Source organism: Thamnophis sirtalis, unplaced genomic scaffold (genome assembly GCF_051295495.1).
Source record: "Thamnophis sirtalis isolate CommonGarterSnake01/CBP01778 unplaced genomic scaffold, rThaSir2_p1.2 scaffold_7, whole genome shotgun sequence".
Classification (NCBI taxonomy): Eukaryota; Metazoa; Chordata; class Lepidosauria; order Squamata; family Natricidae; genus Thamnophis; species Thamnophis sirtalis.
The window spans coordinates 32055756-32068884 of record NW_028261387.1 but is presented as its reverse complement, the minus strand read 5'-3'; the positions used below and the strand labels follow the sequence as shown (position 1 = coordinate 32068884).

Genomic DNA, 13129 nt, shown 5'->3' with positions numbered 1-13129 from the left:
TTACTGAAAGACACCTATTTCGTCTCACCCTAAGCCCACCTTAGCAATACAACACAAAAAGCGCGTGCTTGTTTACACAGCACGCAGCCTCTCCGGCTTTCTGCCAGAATCAATTTCGTACATCCATCGCTCGACACTCGACTCCTTTTCCCTGATCAGCGAGACATCCTTTCCCATCGGTGACCGAATAAGGCGCCCGCGCCCTAGTTTTGGCGGCTAAAGGTTATTGTTTTCAGTCAGGCCGCTTCCGGTTGTGATTGCCTCCCTCCCCCACGCTTTCCGGTTTTGGGGGTGGTGGGGGAAAGTGGATGCCGGCTGTTTGCGATGGTTCGCTTCCTGCAGGTCCGCCAACGAGCCCCGCTCCCCCTTTGTGGAAACTGTTCGGCTGTGCAGGTGAGCAGAGCGGGAGGCGGCTCTAAAAAAAGCCCGATGGAGAAACGAGAGTGGAAGGACGGGATGAGAGGGGAAAAGCCAGGGAAGGAAGCCAAGAAGGGCGGCAGTGGAGGGGCGAAGCTGCTCCGAGGACCAAAGCATCTCCTCCTTGAGGGCAGGACGTGTCCGGCAATCAGTTTGCCGGGCAGAGGATCTTTAACACACAGGGTTGACTTTTTCGTCTTAGAATTCTTTACAGAATTCCCTGAATTTCCGAGAAGTGTTTTAGGACGACGTAGCAATGTAGGACATGAATCATGCATAGGGTCTAATGCCTAGTCTGCAGGTTTTAAGGTAAACAAGCTGCCAGCGATCCTAAGAAACTTCTGCTTTTGCTTCCTGCTTTTTGGGTTAAGATCTGTATCAACAGCACATGACTACCAATGCATGAATAATAACGTATTCAAATTGTATGTTGCCAGTCACTGAACAACTCTGGGTGGCTCACAGTAGGACAACAAATATCAGTCCTCATTTAACAACCACAATCGAGCCCAAAGTTTATGTTGCTAAGTGAGACATTTGTTAAGTGAGTTTTGCCCCACCCCCCATTTTGAGAACTCTCTTGCCACAGTTGTTAAGTGAATCACTGCAATTGATAAGTTAGAAACCCGGTTGTTAAGTGAATTTGCCTTCCCCATTGACTTTGCTTATCAGAAAGTCGCAAAAGGGGATCACCTGATCTTGGGCCACAAATATGAACCAGTTGCCAAACATATGAATTTTGATCACGTGACCATTGGAGATGCTGCAAAGGTAACTGTGAAAAACGGTCCTAGGTCCCTTTTTTCAGTGCCATTGCAACTTTGAACAAATGAACTGTTGTAAGTCAAGGACTATCTGTACATAAAATCAATAAAACATAAAGATAAAAGATGTCAACCATGAGGAAGCAAGAGCCTCTGCCTTGCCGAAAGCCTGGGTGAAGAGCCAGATTTTCAAAGCCATGTGATTTTTAAGGGCAGCCCAACATACAGATTATTGCAATAGTCAAGTCACAAGGTGACCAGGGCCTCTTGATGTAGGAAAGGGTGCAACTGAGGTATAAAATGGAGTTGGGCAAAGGCCTATATGCAGGATTGTGACTCCAGGAAAAGCAACAGGTTGCATAGCAAGCTTGAAAACGGAAGATCAAAGATGGAATATCTGCAGATCTGGGCAGTTCAGACAGCCACAACCACTCGAGTCTTGATAGGACTGAGTGGCCTAAAATGTTGCTTATAAATGGGCTGTCTTTCAGTGAAGAAAGACCTTAAACATAAATAATGTTTATAGTGGTGATATGAGCATTTTACAGAATTTAGTTTTTGGCAATACAAATTAAGTGAAATTAATGTTTTGGGCGCTTGAACTGTACAAGAAACTCAATTGAGTCCTCTGTTGAGAAATTAAACCTTCTGTTTGAAACATGTGGATCAAAGGCAATGTACTATCGTAATTTTGTTGCTCAAAACACACCTCTTCCAGATGGTATTTGAGTTATGATACTATACTGATTTGGTTATATTTTGGTACCATTAATTTAATTTTATTACATTTCCACTAGCTTGAGGCCTTTTAATCTCACAGAATATTTGAGATTCTACTAATATTTCATATAAGCTCTTTCAGCAGAAATGTTTGCGTTTCAATTCACAGGTCGGCGGCTTATAAATATAATGAATAAATGGACAAATAAACTGGGTCAAGAGATACTGTCAGATTCACTGATATAAAGACAAACAAACTACAAGTAGTCCTTGCTTATCAGTGGAAATTGGGACATTGAACTTTGTCACTAAGTGATGCAGTCATATAGTGTGATGTCACATTATTGTACCAACTTATGGTGGCAGTTCCAGCAGTCCCAACTGCTGCTAACATTAGGCAAAACTTACATGGTCACATCATTCTGCAGTCATGTGATTGCCTTTTGTGACTTGCCAGCTTCCCATTGACCTTGCTTGTCGGAAGCTGGCAGTAAAAGTTGCAATGGATACAACTACAAGGTCAATTCCTAAGTCCTCATTCAGTGCTGGCATAACTTTAAGCAGTTCTGAATGAGTGGTCATTAAATGAAGACCACCTGTACAGGTATATGCTCCTGCTGAAGCTGGATAGTTCATATCTATATCATGTCTGTTTAGAGATCTTGACTTAGGGTAATATAAACACAACTCGGCAGTGTAATCAATCCTTGGAACATTATTTTCTGTTTGATGTCATGATGTATTTTATGTATGGCAGGCAGAAGCTTCTCCATATTCTCTAGTTGACATCTGTTTGAATGTCTTGGTTGCTGATCTGGCAAAGTTCTGTACAGAAAGACCAGATGGATCGCTGTGCTTGAAAGAATCTCAAAGGCTTCCACAAGAAGTAGCCGATCGATTGCTGCAAATAATGTCTTATCAAGGTAAGAGATTTCTAGGCCAGAAGAGACAGAATGTTAACAAAGCAGGGTCTTGAATATGGGATTGCTCGTAAACTAGAACTCTTAATTCTGTTTATTTCACATTTGGGAGCTCTAAGGATTCAGGAAAATAGTCCATGATTCAGCAGCACGTATAGTTATGCATTGCTTAACAGTGGCAATCCAGTCTCAATTTTCATCATAACTTGAGGATTACTCAAGGTTGGCTTGGACTACTTTAAAAATACAGGTATCATTTCTTAATAGAGCTTTACCAGATGGCAGTTCTTAGCTCATCTTGGCTGATTTTTGAAATAGAATATGTTTGGTTTTGGTTACTGCTGGAATGGGCGTGGGAATTTCAGTGCTGTTGGCTAACCTATGAAGTTGCAAAAAACATTCTGGAAAAAGGCAGTAGTCAACTACTTCTGTAGTGCTGCCAAGGAAGTGACATATATGCATTATCAAGAGTCAACTTTAACTTGTGGAAATTTTTATCATTAATATGCAAATAGGAAAAAGTTGAACTGATTTCAGAACTTTGCTCGGTCTGATGTATATCTTTTTTTTCCTTTACTGCCAGAGTTGTTAAATGATGGTACTGTGGGCATTTTCCAAGGCAACCAAATTCGTTTGAAGCAAGCTTGCATCCGCAAAGCGAAAATCTCAGCCCAATCCTTCAAGAAGGCCTTCTGCCATCATAAACTAGTACAGCTTGATGCTGCAGGAATGAATGAAACTGTTACCATTGCAGATGTTGTGAGTGGATTGGGAAGCAATAATTGGATCCAGAACAATCTCCAGTGCCTTATCTTGGACTCATTAACTCTTTTTCCTACAAATTCGTATGAAAGATGCTTTGGTCAGCTCCCCGGTCTTCGTTCTTTGAGTATTACAAATGTGCTGTTCGGGGATGAACATCTAGCAGATGTTGCTACCCTGCCAAGATTAGAAAGCTTGAACATATCCAACACTTCTGTTACAAACATATCTGCACTCCTCGCCTGCAGAAATCGTCTGAGATCTCTAACTATGTACAGTCTGAAATGTTTGAAAATGCCTACTGCAAAATTCTTAGATGTCATAGGAAGACTAAAGTATCTGGTTCATCTTGACATCTCAGACGATCAGCATTCTGGATCCGAGATTGCCTTTTGTTTGCTAAGGCAAAAAGACATTCTGCCTAATCTTGTATCATTGGACATTTCAGGGAACAAATCTATTACTGATGAAGCCGTAGAAGCCTTTGTCAGACAGCGGCCGCGAATGCACTTTATAGGTTTGTTAGGTACAGCAGCTGGATTCACAGAGTTCGTTTCAGGACAGGGAAGCTTGAAGGTTGGGACCACTGAAATGCACTGCAGCTAGAGTGATAATTGATAAACCAGAAGATTGCATGATCTGAAAATCTAACTGTAGCTCGAGTTAATTTATTTGCAGCATAGAACTAATAATGTTGATACTACCAAGGGTTTCTTTCTTTACAATGGTTATATTATTCAAAAAGAAGTTTAAAGGAAATAACTAAATAACTAACAGCCTTCTTGTACTAACACAAAAGATTTATGATTTTGCCTTTTGCTAGCTGAAAACTTATTTTCCTTCCTTCAACTGAAAAAAGATCTGATTTAATATTAACAAAAGCCGAAGTTTGATTTATCCCTGAAGTTTCTCCAAAATGTAATAGGCTGACCCAGATTCCAGGGTGGAGTTGATTTAAATTACGATTTAAATCATGATTTAAATCACTAGTAAAAAGACTTAGTTTAAGCAACTCGATTTAAATCATAATTTTTAAAGTGCAGCTGTCAACTCTGTCCCACAGCAGCTGCTCTTCTGATCTGCTATTGACTCGACAGTCCCAATATTGCAGAATATACAACCTCATGCTACAGAATTAAGCTCAATTTCATGCTGAATTAATGTCTCTTAAATAGAAAACTATCTCTGGATAGATTTTTACTCCAAAAGCATTTTATTAAAATAAATTTGATAAAAATAAAAAAAATGATTTAAATAAATAATAATAATTTTTATCTTTTGTTTTTAAAAAAATCATTGATTTTCATCCACCCTGCCATGGTCACTTTTAATAAAAGCAATAGCTAAGTAAGCCATCAATTTGGTGGGAAAGTAATACTGTGTATCGCAGAACCTTTAGATTATTTTTGTCTAAAGACGGTTCCTTGATAAGCTTTGCTGATTAACTCGTAATTCAGTATGGCTTCACTATTTTAGCCTAGCAGAATGGAGAAGTATGACAAAAGTGTTTTTGTGCTTTAAAGCCGGGGTCCCCAACCCCTGGTTCATGGATTGGTACTAGGCTACGGCATGCCAGAAACGGGGCCGTGCAAGCAAGCAAAGCCCCATCTGTGGGATGTAGGCAGCATGTGAAACCACGCCCCCGCCATTCTGCAGATAAACCTCTCTATGGAACAGGTCCCTGGTGCCCAAAAGGTTTTGGGATCGCTGGCTTAAAAGTGTTACTTAGGATAGGGTGCTTGCCTTCCAATGTAATTGTTGCAAGACTCATGCTACTAAATTTATTCTGATCAGAGTTACACTAAAGGAATGATATCTTCATATGTTGAAAGGTCTCGGGAGGAGAAAATGAAATGCAGATTTTAGAAGCTCTGAAACGCTACAACGAAAGGCCAGTATTTGTGAAGGAGGCCTTCTTTCATCTTTTTCTGCAAACCTGTTTTATGAAAATTACAAAGCCTGAAATTTTAAAGGTGAGGGAGTTTAATTTGAAAGAAATAATTGCTTGCCAATTGTTGACGTTTGACCATATTCAATAAATATCATTATTTAAAATTTTAAAGATACAAATAGGTTTGTGTCCTTTGATTTTTTTTTTCTTATTAAACTATATAATGTGTCCTCATCACTGTCTCTTTTCATCTTATAGCTTGTGATTATTGGAATGAAGAATCACCCTTTGGATTTGGCAGTACAGTTGACTGCTAGTGCCTGTGTCCTTAATTTAACTAGGCAAGGCCTAGCAGCAGGTATGCCTGTTCGGCTGCTCTCCAGTGTAATTCAGCTGCTCCTTAAAGCCATGGAAACATTTCCTGAACAACGACAGGTAAGGATATAGAATAGGATGTCCCATACGAACACACACACACACACACACATTTGCACAAATCACTTCTACTGTGTACTTGGTGCAGCTGATTTTGAATTCCTTTGCTGAGAGGAAAAACAGACCTTATAGAAGTCCTATTTCATTGCCAGAGGCAACAGACATACATTGGATTTTTTTCACTTACATTAATCTTTTCTGTTTTGCTTCTGCTTTTCATGCATCAATATGCCACATAGGATTCTGTGGCCTACCCATTGCTTCTGCCTAGCTGGATTTACACACTCCCATTTGTAAAAGTTGTTTGATATGCCATTCAAAAACATTATTTTATTTAGTAATAATTCCCCTTCCTTAAGATTCAAAGCACTGAAAGCATACCCTTCTTAGTTGACCATTTCATGAACAACTAAAAATTCATGTTCTGAATATCACATTTTTATAACATTCTCTTTTTTTCCTTCTTTCCACACAGCTCCAGAAGAATTGTCTTCTTTCATTATCTAGTGTCAGGATCCTCCAAGATGTTCCATTTAACAGGTGAGTGATATTCTGTTTGCATGTTTCACAGTGCAAATGGTCAATTGAAAGTGAAGCCTTAATCTGGGTGAAAAAGACTTTCCTTTTTATGCAATAACATTAAGCTATCTTCTTACATACTGTATATCCCATCACCAAATTAAAATTCAGAGCTGTTTTTTTCAAGCATGAATATTCATTATTTACTAATCTCTCTTCCTAATGAAAAGACTGACAATGTTGAGTAGATTTCTGTTCTAAGGCTCATTCCATTTCAATTTAAATTCATTTTAGATGTGACGCCAATGAACTAAAACACTGTTTTGTGGAATTTTGTGTGGCTTCTCACCAAAATTTGGCTCTCTGAATATGTATCATTGGAATACTAATAATCTGGACTAAGTGGTTGGCATATTTACGAGGCCTAATTTCCACACATGTGGAGTGCCACATAGAAAAGCTATTTATACTTGACTAGCGTTGCATTTATAATCAGATCTCCCATATTAATCTATAGATGGCAGATTGTAACAAATATTGTACCAATAATGCATTATTGATGTATCTTTTCTATAATTATTCATTCTGGACAAAATTTTAAAAATCCAAATCTAGCATAGATTTGATAGAGGAACTGTTGTTAAATTTTATATGCATGCATTGTAATTATTGGCATTTATAAATAGTAAAACATGCATGCACCAGATCATTAATTCAGTTTGTTCTGGGGGGGGGGGGGGATTGTAAAAGGCTATGGAATTGTTAGATTGATTTACAAGTGCTCAATTTTCTGATTCAATCCAAATCAACTATCTGATTCAGGAATTACATAGTTGCTTTGAACTGAACTTCTAAATTTAATTCTTAGCAGAGCATATTAGACATATTTAGCAATGTCTTCATAAGAGAAAAAAAAATTGAAGCCTATTTTGAACCTAATTCAGCTCAGTTTAAAATACAATACCTACCAAAACTAAGTGTTATGCATATCACATTCCTGAGTTATACATAATTATTAGAAAATGTAGTTTTTGAGTTTTTATTTATTTATTTAGTATTTTATTAACTAGATTTGCAAGACACCCCACCTCAAACAACCACAAAATTTTTTTGTACTTCTAAATATAATATAAAATAGAATTTTGTTTGTACATAAATAGTTGTTTAAAAACTGTTGGAAGTGATAAAAAAAATAAAATGCTTTTAAATCGTAGATTTATAGCTGCCAAATTTGTTGTTCAATGGCTTTGTAATCAGGAGAATCAACATATACAAAGAATTGCAGTTAATGTAATCTCTATCCTGGGACTTAAGGTATGTGGCTTTACTTTTAATCCAGTATTTTCATGAGCTCTCCAAGGTATTACTTTAAAAGTCTGCTTTGTTTTTAGCTTTCAGATGAACAAGCAGCACAACTTTCTGCCGAATTCTACATTGTTGTTGGGGTGAGTCCTCTCTGTCTCCCCTGTTGAGTTAAGAGGACAGGGGATTTTCCATGTTTTTATATTGTACTATTTGTAGTGCTCTCCTTTTTATAGAAACTGCTTGAAATAATTGAACAAAAAACAAATCAGAGTGAATTAGATGCGACTTTTCATTTTACACTTCGTGCACTTTGGAATCTCACAGATGAAGCTCCAACTATTTGTACACACTTTATGGACCACAAAGGACTGGATCTTTTCTTGGAAGTTTTAGAGGTAAACAAGGCAGCTCTGTTGGTACACTACATAAGATGATAGATAGAACACAACATACATTTAGTTATTTTTTCTTTACAGATTTTTTCTTCTGATTCATCTATACAACACAAAGTTCTTGGCCTCTTGGTAAGATCAAAATCAGGTGCGGCATACAAAAATAATTTCATAAAATTAGCATGACTTTTTATTTTTTTAAGATGAAAATAGATCTTTTTATGAGTATTCCTCCTTGCCTTCACTGCTCCAGCCATGCCAAAAAATTAGGAATACTAATTGAAATAAACAATCCCCCCAAAAGAGTTTCTGTAAGGTTTCCTTCATTTGCTCTCCCCAAAGTTCATAAAGCTTTACTTTAATTCGGTAAAGGTAAAGGTTCCCCTCGCACATATTTGCCAGTCATTCCCGACTCTAGGGGATGGTGCTCATCTCCATTTCAAAGCCAAAGAGCCAGTGCTGTCCGAAGACGTCTCTGTGGTCATGTGGCCGGCATGACTAAACGTTGAAGGTGCATGGAACACTATTACCTTCCCACCAAATGTGGTCCCTATTTTTTCTACTTGCATTTTTACATGCTTTCAAACTGCTAGGTTAGCAGAAGCTGGGACAGGTAACAGTGCTCACTCTGTTAAGCAGTGCTAGGGATTCGAACTGCCAAATTGCTGACCTTTCTGATCAACAAGCTCAGCATGTTAGCTACTGAGCCACCACCTCCCTTTAATTCACTACAGCAACCCATATAACTGGCAGTTCTCAAACTTTCCTGAAATGAGGTAGCCAAAAACATGGCAGTTTTGAGTAATATAAGTTTTAGGAGCAAAATATGCTAAAATAAGTGTAGAATGGATGTATTAATCTATTTCATCTTTAACCCACCACCACCGAGGTAAAATGCAGGTAGTCTTGTATAGCGACTGCCTCATATAGCAACCAGTTGTGGCAGTGATGAAAAAGTGACTTTGCCACCAATCCTCACATTTATGACCTTTGCAGTTCTGTAAAATAAATGAAAGCCGAAGTAAAATAATAAGCACAGTCAAGATTTTGCTTAGTGACCACTTCGCTTAATGACTGATTTGGGGATCCCTAAACAAGGACTAACTATATAGGTAAATTATCAGATGCTTGCCTTTGATTTCAAAGTCTTGTTTTCAGAGTTGTGTTTTTTCCCTATCCTAATAAGAACAACGTGGCGGAGGTGAGAGAGCTGCACCCCAGGCTAATGCAGAAGGACTTCATGGATAATGTCAGTGAACTTCTGAACAGTTCTGAGATAGAAGTCAGCTATTTTGCTGCTGGGATTACGGCCAATTTGATATCTAGAGGTGAAGAAGCCTGGACATTGAATCAAAAACTGAGAAGATCTCTTATTGAAAAGCTGGTATAGTGAATTCAATACTGTAATTCTTGAAAAGCATTTTCAAGGTTGCCTGAAGTATTTAAACTTGTATTCTCTGTCACAGCATTCAACCCTTTTGAAGTGGCCAACACCAGAATGCAAGATGGTAGCACTGCCAGCTTATAGGTATAATGTTAAAATAAATCTTGAACAACAATTCTGTATTTACTGCTTACATCCCTGCATGCTGTCTGCTCATGTGCCAGTGGATTCTTTTCCTGGCATATGCAAGCTTCCCGCCCCCCAGAATATAAAAATATTCTGTTAATTAAATACAATGAAAACAATGAAAATCAAATATATTGAGAACAAGATGTAAAATCGAAAGCTTTAATTCACAAGTGTACTTAATAGATCTGAAGCTTATGAACATTATAGATTCTAGAACTTTACTAGAATAAATTAAAGGTCACATTCGTGTACATCTATAAAGGCAAGTGCAGTTAAAAGTGCTGGAGATTATTGCTCCTGTTATTCATTTATAACAGGAGCAATAAATTAGAAATAATCCTGCAAATTTGAGTGCCCTTAACACCTTAGTATAAATGCGTCCTCTTCTTCTGCTTAAAGTGACAACTTTAGTACTAACCATGATATTTTAGAAATGCAAAAGGTTGTTGTATTGTGGCTTCATTGACTTGACACAATTTAAGAACTTACCAGGATACAAGTACCTGATAGCACAAAATCAATAACATGCTTATGTTTATTTTTTATGACTGATAAATTTACAAAATATTCTTTAATTCTCAGGTCTCTCAAGCCATTTTACCCACTGCTTGACTGCTTTACATTACCTGGAGTACAGATCTGGGCTGCGTGGGCTATTCTGCATGTCTGCTGCAAAACCTGTAGGTATCCTTCAATAAGCCTTAAAACTTCTTTTTTCTAAAAGCTTGATGTTTATTTAACTTTTTAAACTGAAGGTGGAACTATTGCATCAATTCGTAATTACAATAATGCCAAATTTAACAATCCTGCTGAGTTGTACTAGTTGCTAGTCAGCTTCTGGTTGTAATTCAATGTGTTGATTGTCACCTGTAAACCTACATGGTTTAGGGATGGTTATTTGTGGAATTGCCTCTCCCATAGTCTTCCGTCATCCTCTGCACTCCAACAGTCTCAGCTTGTTTAAAATCCTATCAATTAAGTGGTGTCACCTAGGAAGTGAATCTCCTCTGTCACTGCATTTACTTTTTGGAATGGCATTATCTGGAGATCTAAACTTTGGATCAGGAAGTTTTTGGAGGGTTGCTTTTAACTGAGGAGTTGATATAGAAATATAACATGCCCACCACCCCGGAGATGGAAGAGGAGTTTTTTTTAAAAAAATAGAATGTTCTTTCTTTAACTTTGTGAAGCTGCCCAGAATGGTTTTGAAGTTGGGAAGCCTATATACAAACGAAAAATTAAGAGTTCTTACGAGCAATAAGGGACAGATGTATGTGAATTTGAACGATATTTCCAAATCACTGAAGTATATTTTCCTTATATATCTTGACTGGAATTGTAAATCAACATGATTTGCAGTTTTAGCGATATTGTAAACAAAGTTGATTATGTTGCAGCATGCAATGTTTTCAACATAACCTCACATATTTTAACACTGTCATGTTTATGTTGAAGATGTTGATTAACAATCTTATTTCTCTTTAGCTGCCAAATACTGTGCAATATTAATAGAAGAGAATGGACTACAGCACTTATATAACATCAAAGAAAATGACCAGAGTGATCCTGATGTCCGGTATTTAGTAAACAAGATATTAAGTTATGTGGAAACTCATGTGAAGTATTATGGGATGCCTAAACATCTAATAGAGCTACAAGGCCATTCAGATTGATAACTGAGGTCATATCTCTTCTACTGCCATATAGTATTGACATCCTTTTCATCATCCACTTTAAAAAAAGAATCAAGATGGTCCTTGTATCTTTTTCAAATCTTCTGTAATTAGCTTTAACTTATGGCTCTTGTATAATGACAGATGGAAAGAAATTTAGGCTTGTTTCTGCTAAAACAATGAGTTTGAGGCAAACAATTGGGTCAGTCACAAACCACTGTTATGAACTTGTGCACGTCCAAAGAAGAGATCCGGAGTTTAGTTTATTGTACATAAATATTTGTCATGATGTAAGCATAAATCACTTTGTTACTGTATTTTTTTTCTGGGTATACAAAGTATTTTTCTATGAGTGGGGAAATATTTCAAGAGACTTTTTAGGCTTTATCTAAAAAAGATACGTTCAGTGATGGTATTACAAAATGATTGCATGTTTCTATCTTCAAGAAAATTGGTCATAATGCAAAATAAAGCTTTTATAAGGTCAAATTCACTATATGGTAGCCAGCCATGTGGTAGAGTGTTTTATTTTTTGCTATTCTTATTGGTATCATTAGGTGTAATATTTACATTCTCCCAAAGTGGGGGGTTTGGAATAATTTATGTGAGAAGAAAAATATAGTTGGTGATGAATTTAACTTATGGGAAGTTGCTACAGTAGTACAGTTGAAGCAATATATCTGAGGGGAAATGGGAGAGGGGAAAACTTATGAGGAAAAATCGTAAATTAAGCTATCTCATGCATTCTAGAGTGGTGTGTGCTAAAATAGAGTGTATTTTCTGTATAGTCAAGTTGACTATAATTCATTAATGGAAAGGAAAAAGTCAGTGTAGTTGAATATTTTGATTTTTTTTATACTGCTAATTATTAGTCAATCACAGCTTATTTCAATTAAAGACCAGCATAGAACAAAAAATTATTGCAGAATGGGGCCTATTTGCAAATTTAAGCACTAAAGAACCTATTGATGCGGATGAAGGAGAGTGCAAAAGTTGGCTTGAAACTCAACATTAAGAAAACTAAGATCATGGCATCCAGCCCTCTCGATTCCTGGCAAATAAATAGGGAAGAAATGGAGGTAGTGACAGATTTTACTTTCCTGGGCCCCATGATCACCACAGATGGGGACTGCAGCCAAGAAATTAAAAGACGCTTGCTCCTGGGGAAGAAAGCTATGACAAATCTAGACAGCATACTAAAAAGCAAAGACATCATCCTGGCAACAAAAGTGGGCATAGTCAAGGCTATGGTTTTCCCAGTTGCAATATATGGCTGTGAAAGAAAGGCTGAGCACCAAAGAATTGAGGCCTTTGAACTACGAGTCTCTTGGACTGCAAGGCAATCAAACCAGTCCGTCCTAGAAGACATCAACCCTGACTACTCTTTAGAAGGCCAGATCCTGAAAATGAAACTCAAATACTTTGGCCACCTAATGAGAAGGAAGGACTCATTGGAGAAGAGCCTGATGCTGGGAATGATTGAGGGCAAAAGAAGAAAGGGGAGACAGAATGAGGTGGCTGGATGGAGTCACTGAAGCAGTAGGTGTGAGCTTAAATGGACTCCAGAGGATGGTAGAGAATAGGAAGGCCTGGAGGAACGTTTGTCCTCCTCTATCCCCTTCTCTCCCTCAGGCTTGCCCAACAGAAGCCTCCCTTATCCTTCTTATCCTCTTCTCTTCCTCAGCCTTGCTCCAAAGAAGTCTTTTCTATCTTATCCTATCCCCTTCTCTCTCTCAGCCTTGTCCCACAGAAACCTCT

General features: G+C 37.7%; 1 protein-coding gene across 1 annotated transcript; it reads left to right on the top strand.

Moving 5' to 3' along the window:
* The first annotated feature begins 255 nt into the window (after positions 1–255).
* Positions 256–11864, top strand: LOC106546055 (protein zyg-11 homolog B). Its single transcript, XM_014062816.2, has 14 exons — positions 256–393; positions 2659–2824; positions 3405–4159; positions 5416–5556; positions 5733–5909; positions 6385–6449; positions 7643–7742; positions 7820–7873; positions 7967–8128; positions 8210–8257; positions 9312–9509; positions 9592–9653; positions 10281–10378; positions 11184–11864. Exons 1-14 carry the CDS (start codon positions 325–327, stop codon positions 11369–11371), a joined length of 2283 nt encoding a protein of 760 aa, XP_013918291.2. The 5' UTR covers positions 256–324; the 3' UTR covers positions 11372–11864.
* The last annotated feature ends 1265 nt before the right edge of the window (positions 11865–13129 follow it).